The following is an 8,689-nucleotide window of genomic DNA, read 5'->3' on the forward strand; positions in this document are numbered from 1 at the left end:
CATCCATGAAATGACAATGAAATTCAGATTATTGAATGTGGTTACTCTGGGCTGCCCATTATATCTAAGACAAACACTTCTTAAATAAAAATAAAACTCATGTTCATATTAATGAAGTCCAGTTTTTTAAGATGCAGATAAGTTTTATCTAATGATTAAGTTATTATTTATTATTGCAATCCAGATATGCCTACATGATGTGTGTGTGTGTGTGTGTGTGTGTGTGTGTGTGTGTGTGTGTGTGTGTGTGTGTGTGTGTGTGTGTGTGTGTGTGTGTGTTCTATTTGAATCTTGAATCTAAGCTGCAGTGTTTTCTACTTAAGGTGGAAAAATATTTACTTATTTGGTCTTTTTTTTTTTTTTCTTTCAGAACAATAAAACTTTTATTTTTTCTTGTAGGTCTAAAGCCTTAAATGCAAAAATGTGTTACTCGATAATGTTAACAAAAAAAAAACAAAAAAACTTTTATGTCTTAACTGATGATGTGTAATCATGCTGCTTATAATGTAATGATATTGTTCAGTTATTTGCCAGCCTGTTGATAAAAGGGCTGCTTTTAATCTCCTTTAAACATGTTTCATAAAAATGTAAAAGCAAAACCACCACAGAAGGCTCTTCTCTTTTCAATATTCATCTTTATTTTACATTTCAAACCCCAACTTAATCAGAGATTCATCTGAAATTCCCGTCCAAAATAAGTAAATAAATATCATTTTCAATTTTTTTTTTTTTTTTATTAAAAAAATAAAGAAGTGGTCGTTGTTTGCGTCTGACAGTGAATGACATACTGAGGAGAAAATAAGGAGAGAAGCACTGAATGAGACGGGCAGAATAAAGCAGGTGCAGGATGTGAGGGGTGGGGTGGCGGAGTCTTCCCGGACATTCACAAGACTCTAATATATATTTCCGACTATTTAAACAGAACAATCCATCTACATATTTACATTCTATATTAGAGATTTGATTCAATTTGGGGACTTGTTCCTGTAGTACCACAGAACGGAAAAGCAAATATTTATCAGCAAATAGATGTGATCCTCAGTGAACTGCATGGAACCACATATCTGGGCCATCAACGATTTAAAGTAATGAGAAGATGTTCTGGGGTTTTTTTGTTTGTTTGTTTTGATGTGTTGCAGGAGCTCTGTGACGAAAGCCCTGTTAAAATAGAGGTTAATTAGCATGAAAACACCGAGTTAGTTTCAAAACACTAAAGTCCCAGTGAAGAAAATCAATGCATTGGTCTTAAATGCCTCCGTTGACGCAACGGATTTAGCAACAAAGATAAATAAAAGCGCGATAAAGTGGGGAGAAAGTCTTTAACACCTCCCGGAAAAAGTTCAGCTTTCCCTGGAGTCACTTAGAGTCGCTGGCCAGCCTCGGCATGGTGACGGTGCTCATGCTGGACACATGCGGAGGCGGGACTTGGCACATGCTACACGGACAGGGCATGCCGGTGCCAACGCCCCAGTGCTGGAAACTGCTGCCTAGAGGCCCCGCACTGGCAGTGGGCGCTTTGAGAAGTCCGTGATGGGGTCTGACTGAGGTGACGGCCGAGATGCCAGGCGCGGAAAGAGAGGCAGTGGAGACAGCCGCCGATGGGAGGAGAGGGTGGTGCACCCCGGGGTGAGAGGCGTGTGAAGCCGCTGGGTGTCCCGGCACGGGCCCCGCGTGTGTCATAGTCCCACATGCTGACGGGTGGAAGCCACCGTGGTGTCCGCTACTGCCGTAGATTTCGCTTACCAGCCGCTTCATCTCCTCCAGTGAATTGCTCAACATCAGGATGTAGTTTCTCGCCAGCAGCAGGGTGGCGATTTTGGAGAGTTTACGCACCGATGGTCCGTGCGCATAGGGCATGACCTCCCGCAGCCCGTCCATGGCCACATTGAGGTCGTGCATCCTTTTCCTCTCACGGCTGTTGATCTTGAGGCGAATCGCCTGCAGCTCGTTCTCTGAGAGAAGTTTACGGTCTTTTTTGGACGCCATCCGGAGGGCCAGAGACTCCTCGTCGGCGGCGGAGAGGCCACGCAGACCGGGGATCTCTGACGGAGAGTCACTCTGGGTGGAGGACACAGCGCCGGAGAAGCCGTGCACAGACTTCTTCAAAGTAGACATGAAGATGTCATCCACCTCGGGAGAGGACGGTCTGCTTGACACGCGGCTTGTATCTGAGTCCATGGTCTTAAACGCTAATCTGAAAAAAAGTAAACTTCTGAGTTACTTTACTGAATCCTAAAATCCACATTTCACATAACCCAAACTCATTTTTACCCATTTCACTTCTAATAATGAGAGTCTGATGTTTTTGTTTGTTTGTTTGTTTGTTTGTTTGTTTAATCAGGGTAGACAAAATATATTCGGATAGAGGAAACTTTGTGATCTAACTTTGTTTTAGCTCATTCTGTTTCCAACAATGATACAGCACAATGACAGAATGAAAAAGAAAACAATAAAAGTTATTTTTGAGTTCCCAATCTTTTGTATGCAGTATCCAGCGATCCAGGTCGCCTAATATTATCTCTGGATTTTTGCCGAGAATAAATAAAGCACAGATGCAGCCTGTGCACGCTGACAGTAACTGTCAGATTACCTAAAAAAAATAAATAATTAAACACCTACCGAGAGTGTTTCCAGGCGCGATGAAGAACAAACCTAAACGTCAAATCCACTTGTTACTCCCAATCGCATCTGACAGTCCATTTGGCACGCCTGCGCGCATCCGCGGGGTTTTATAGCGGGTTGGGGCGCACAGAGGCCGGGTCACCAGGACAACGCAGTTTCTGTCCAGGCTGCCTCCCTGCGACCAATCAGCTCCGCGCAGAGGGAGGAGAGAGGGAGAGGAGGGTGACAGAGGGACCTCCAGCCTGATGTAATTACCAACACCCAGCATCACTATTAAGTGAAATCAGACACGCTCCCTTCTACATATGGCCCCTTCTTGTGAAAATATTGGCTGACCTGTATGGATGGATTTTTATGATAATAAGTCATAGAATAAGCCGCATTTTTTTTCTTTTATAAATGAAAAGTAATGAGAGAAAATGATACAGTAAACCAGACTTATTTTTAATTAGCCGAACGTCTATTAATTTTTTGTTTTATTTTATTTTTTGTTTTATTTTAAACTGTGATTAAAATTATATAAATTATGTGTTTAAATTTGATGTAACTTACTTTTATGAATCTGGAGTAACCTACGGAATATTTCCTCTTGTTTTGATCATGAATTCGTTTGGACTCTCTCTCCTTTTTAATGTATCACACCATAAAATGACGCTGCCCCTTCAGCTGGAAATTACCAATCGAAGCCTAATAAGCAGCGCAATATGTTTCCTGCTTGCAGCGTTTGAGTTAATACGGTGTTTTCCGTTTGTACCCGCTGTCGGCCAGCAGCTGCAGTTGAAGTGCATCTTTAACGTTAATTAATGAAGTGTGTAAAATTGTCTTTAACGGTTATGATCCGCAATATTTCAATTAGACTGCAGTGAGCCACAGCCCCGTGGCCTGCCGCTGGCGCTCAGACGGCCGTGACATAAGGGCCCGAACCGGTGGTCTGCACTCGGACTTAACTGAAACTGACAGCGTGCATTGTCCCGAAATATGACGAGTGTTGCGCAGTCAATCAATCAGCTCTAATTGCCTCTACAAGTTTATCTGTTTTCACGAGGCTGAGGTGATTTCCCTCCCTGCGCTGAGTTATTGGTTACATAAAATGCGGGCTATGGGACACCTCAGATAAACATTTTTAGCTCAGGCCTACAGATAGTTTACACCAGGCGAAATATACACATTTACTCCATGCAAACTAAATTTAAAAATATAGGTTTTTAATTTAAAAATAATTAGTGGCTTTGCTGTCATTGAAAGTTCTGATTCATCAAATTTTCTGTTTTTTTTTTTTTTGTTTTTTTTATTATTATTTTTGTTTTTGTTTAGTTTACCTCGGGTGACGGTGTGGAGTAACAACGACCAAAAAAAAAAAAAAAAAAAAAAAAAAGGAAGCAAACTAGCAAAGCAAGATGGAAAAGTTAGAATGGCTCAACAGAACATAAAAGTTCACTAGGGCAATGTCAAAAATGGGGAAAATAGGTTTTTATTTATTTATGTACTTATTTATTTATCCCTTTGTTAATTCCACCAAGTTTCCGTGAACGCAAGACTGTTGCCATGGTTACATTCAACTTAATGTTCTTGCGCACTGATTTAGAAAGCTGATTAACCGGAACTAAGTTTGAGCGGAGTCATGTTCGATCTTACGGTCAATCCGAAATTTGGCATCCTAACCGTCAGCTCTCAGTCACGAGTGCTTCAGGTGTTGAAAAATCAAGGTCACCAGCGGCTACTATGCAGCGCCCCACCCCCCTCCGGTTTTTTTTTTTCCTCTCTCCCTCATCCTCATATATTTGCTTGTTTGGCTCCTCCTTTGCGTTCGCGTGTTTAGGCCTCCTCCCGTTAAATAAGATTATGGTAATGAAGAGGCATTTTAAATAAGGAGGTTTGTCTGCTTGCCACCGCCTGCTTCATTAGACATTCCCACAGTCTCGGTGTTGCAAGTGGATTCACAATGAGGCACATGCTCTCCTCTTCCGCAGGTTTTTTTTTTTTTTAACCTCTCGCATCCTTATTTCACCCTTTACTTACCACACATTTGATCACTCAGACAAGAATGTAATGAGATCTTGAAACATTCTGCAAGACTGTCATCATTTTTTTTAGTTAGTTAATTAGTTATATTTGGATTTATTTTTCAAAACTACAAACCTGTTTTTTGGTTGGGGTTTTTTTTTTTTTTTTTGCAAAACATTTTTTTCTTAATGCATTAACAGACACTGAGTTTTTGTATCTGAAAGAAAAAAAAATGCTCATAATAGATTATTTCCAAAAGTTTTCAGCTTTACTGGATCCAAACAAAACCTGAACATTTTCTGTATGTTTCATATTCCAGCTGCATGTCTCTCCTCCGTCCAGCAGTTTGCAGTTATTTTACATCACGTTCCTTTACAAATATCTCCCGTATCACCAGACAACAGCACACAACAGGACACAAACAATAAACGAATAAATATAAAACATATAATCTGACAAAGCAGAAAAAACTTCTCATACAAAATCAGTGGGCCTGGATTTTAATCTGTCTCATTATTTAAAAAAAAAATTTAAAAAGACAACAGCATTGCACCCATGTGATTTCCAGACCATGGGAATAAATCTGTTTTTTTTTAAGCTCCCTCTGCTCTTCTGGTTTCATTCTTTCCACCAGATTTCTAAACCTGGCTGCGGATTTGCACTCATTCAGCCACAAGTGCTTTGGTAACGCTGATGCTGTGATAAAGTCTGTTTTGCAGTCTGCACTCCAGTTCATCTCAAAGGGCTTTGTGAGGGGCAGTTAAGATTTTTTTCTAACCAAACTGAGAAAACCCATTACTTATGATCTCAGCTTTTTGAACAGGCGCAAAAATGTCACGTTCAAATAATAAAGAGCCTTATTTGGATGACCACTCTCTTAGATTTTCAAATAATTTATGACAACTAAACTGAGGGAAAACAGCTAAAACTTGAAAAAAGTGCAAAGTATGTGAACAGTGATGTTGGTAACATTGCCGCCCGCCATCTACACATCATCATCTACACAACATCATCTCCATCTTTCGTTCTGCCTCTTTCTGTACATCAGTCTGGGTGGCGTTAGGCCCAGTGCAGTGGTGAATACCAATAGTGAGGAGGAGCATATGTGAGCCATACTTAATCCTGCTAATCTGCCTCCAAAATAAAAAAAAAAAAAAAAAAAAGGAAGGGAACAAAAAACAGCAGAAAATAGAGGAGGGTGGAAAAACATGAGAGAAGGTTTCTCTTTCTGTCTGGGGAGCTAACCAGCAGAGCCAAATGAACTGAAAGACATGAATAATGTCCTGGCTGTCCCCCTCGATCCCTTTCTCTGTGAAATCTTGGAACGAAATGAAGCAAAATTCTCGCTTTTGTTGAATTCTGTAGTGAAGAACGTGAGATGCCGCCTGCCTCCGCCACTGCCGTTACTGTGTGCGTGTTTCTGTGAGTGCACTTTGTCTCCCACTTAGATTTGCATGCAGGTCTCATGCATTAAGCGCTTTACTGTACATTTAGTGGCATGGTTAAAAGCCAACAAATTAAGGTGAAGCAAAAATCTGAGAAAGTACCCCAGTGTCCTAGCTCATCTAAATGATCATATTTTTAACTTTAGTTGTATGTAGGACTCTTTTTCCTAATTCCACTAGGATAGCTCAGGCGGTCTTTTATTTTAAGCAGAAAAACTGGAAGGCCCCACACAAAATCTTCACACGGCCAGATGAGATTATACTTCTCACACAAACTGTAAAGTAGCTGTCTGCCTTCTCCTTATTGAAGCCCATCAAAAAGTATTTGTCTCTTATAGTATGTGGTGACAAATCGAATGCAGGTAGTCACTGTGATGTACAGGCAGTTTCACCCTCCTCATTTCTGTCAACTTTCATTTACAATCATTTAGACTAAAGACATGATGAGTTGGCCAGTCCACGACTATTAAAAACATCTTAATTGTCGTGTTGAACTTCTTACTCGTTAACATGAGGTTTGTCCATTTGAGTGTTCCAAGTCAGATTCTGCAAACTCTCTTAAAGCCACAAACTTGTCATTATGCTTATTTCAGCCTGATGCATGGCACCTGTTCAAGAGCAGGTGTTCGTTTGTGAGATTTGCATAAATTAACATAAATGATAACCCTAAAAATGCTACTCTGCTCTGCTCCTTTTCAGACAAGTTTCATTCAGAAAATTGTTACCAAAAATGAACAAGAAGGACTTCACACTGTGGAGGGTTCGAGTCCTGCTGTTTTTGGAGTGCCAGTAATCATTTTAGGGGACAGGCAGCAATTGTAAAATTATCAGTATAAGAGCTGTCATATATTGATGAAAAAGGAATGGTTTCACTTAAAGTGGGATTAACAAAAAGGTTTCATTAAAACCTCTCCCTTCATATTAAAGGAGAGGTGGCCCGTCATGGAGCTTTATATGTGTGTAAACCTGTCGTACAGAAACCAGAAGCAGCCGTTCAGAAAGTTTTTTTTTCCCAATAACATACATGCATTATCATTAAATCATAAAATTGAATCATAAAATCTGGGGGAAAAAAAAAATGGAGCAAATCCTCCGAGATAGTTCATGCGTGCAACTCAAGCTGCGCTGCGTCATACACACAGCATGTAGCATGCCTCACTCTCTTCATGCAGTATGCCAACCCCTCCTTTGTGATCCATTCAGGATACAAATTTTCCAAACTCTCTTTCTGGCACGTCAGTGCTGCTGCCCTGCATCCCTGCCTGCTGTTTGAATCTCTCTACCAGCCTAGCATCCACCTGTGGGCTCACACAAGAAAATTTATTCATCTCACCCCAATTTCTTTGTGTGCCACCTTGAAGGGAGCGATAACTTCAAAGCTTATATGTAAAACTAACTCTATTTTCTTACTATGATAAATGATTTTCAATGATCTGGAAGACAGCATGCTCCTCTTGTATTTAAGGTTAGCGTCAGTTCCACATTTTTTCCTTATCATAGCTAAAATTCATACATTTTAGAGTATTGTGACTCTTCAATCAATGAAGTACTGTAAGAAAAATATTGCATATGTGCTTCCCATCATCTATCTATAACCTTTGATTAATTTTTCAGTGTAGCACTTTCTTTACATGACAAATACAAGACAGAGTCTACAGCCAAGCTGGCAGCTCTGGGGTTTTTTATTTAAGTGCTGATTTGAGGTAGCCACTAATGTTTGCAAGCTTTTGCTAGCAGGCATATCCATTTTCACCACTGTAGCTTAGTGTGTTAGCACAACATCCTAAATGTGCATTGCAATTGAAGATGATGGGAACGTTTTTTAGCCTACCTGATTATGAACCAAATGATTGGACAAAAGTTTGACCTGCTGTCTTGACAGTCTTTACAGATGCTGTCTGGAACCTCAAACCTGCTGGAGGCTCTATAAGAAATGTTAGAGAATCAGCTCAGCCAGTAGGTGTTATCTGATGGGGGCCGGTAACATGTCACTGGAATCCACCTGATAGGAGACATACTATCCCCAAACTCACACAGGCTGGTATAAGTGCTGAAAACTCAAGCTAATACACCTAATATAGAGGAACATGAGGAAAATATAGCCCCTCAAACTGCTGAACATCATGGTTCTCCTGAAGTAGTGAGTAACTAAGTGCTACTGCACCTCTGTACAGATGTGTACAGACACACGAGTGCAGAAGGTCACATCAGTCTAACATATAATGAACTGTGTGTACCTTGGCTGCCGAAGGAGTCTTCAGGCCTGTGTGTCTCAGGGGCTGAACAGCGCTGGGTTATGCTGGCTGGGGGCTTTATCTCTACAACAGCTATTAGGAGGTAATTAAGTCCTAACACTGCAGAGCCTCCCATGGTTACTATAACATAACTGCAAATGGGAAGCTTACAAGCTCCTTTAGACGGCATGACAAATTGAATGGAACTCATTGGGCTTCAGCTATTATTCCAGCGGCCCCATCTGGCTGGGAAAAGATAAAGGGGATTTGCTGGAGGTTGTGAGGGGTTGAGCCTCCGTGCTCGGCGTGTTAGTGTGTGTGCGTGAGGGATAAGGAACAAGAAGGGGGTCCTGGTCCAGCGTAGGGAGTGTTTTGAGGGTTCCA

At 41.0% G+C, this 8,689-nt stretch overlaps 1 protein-coding gene across 1 annotated transcript; it reads right to left on the bottom strand.

Annotated features, from left to right (window-relative positions):
• Positions 1-1,128: 1,128 nt before the first annotated feature.
• Positions 1,129-2,730, bottom strand: olig2 (oligodendrocyte lineage transcription factor 2). Its single transcript, XM_030758554.1, has 2 exons — positions 2,620-2,730; positions 1,129-2,194 (listed from the first exon to the last, which is right to left on the bottom strand). Exon 2 carries the CDS (start codon positions 2,176-2,178, stop codon positions 1,357-1,359), a length of 822 nt encoding a protein of 273 aa, XP_030614414.1. The 5' UTR covers positions 2,179-2,194; positions 2,620-2,730; the 3' UTR covers positions 1,129-1,356.
• Between the last annotated feature and the right edge of the window lie 5,959 nt (positions 2,731-8,689).

The sequence above is a fragment of the Archocentrus centrarchus genome, chromosome 21, assembly GCF_007364275.1.
Source record: "Archocentrus centrarchus isolate MPI-CPG fArcCen1 chromosome 21, fArcCen1, whole genome shotgun sequence".
NCBI classification, from domain to species: Eukaryota; Metazoa; Chordata; class Actinopteri; order Cichliformes; family Cichlidae; genus Archocentrus; species Archocentrus centrarchus.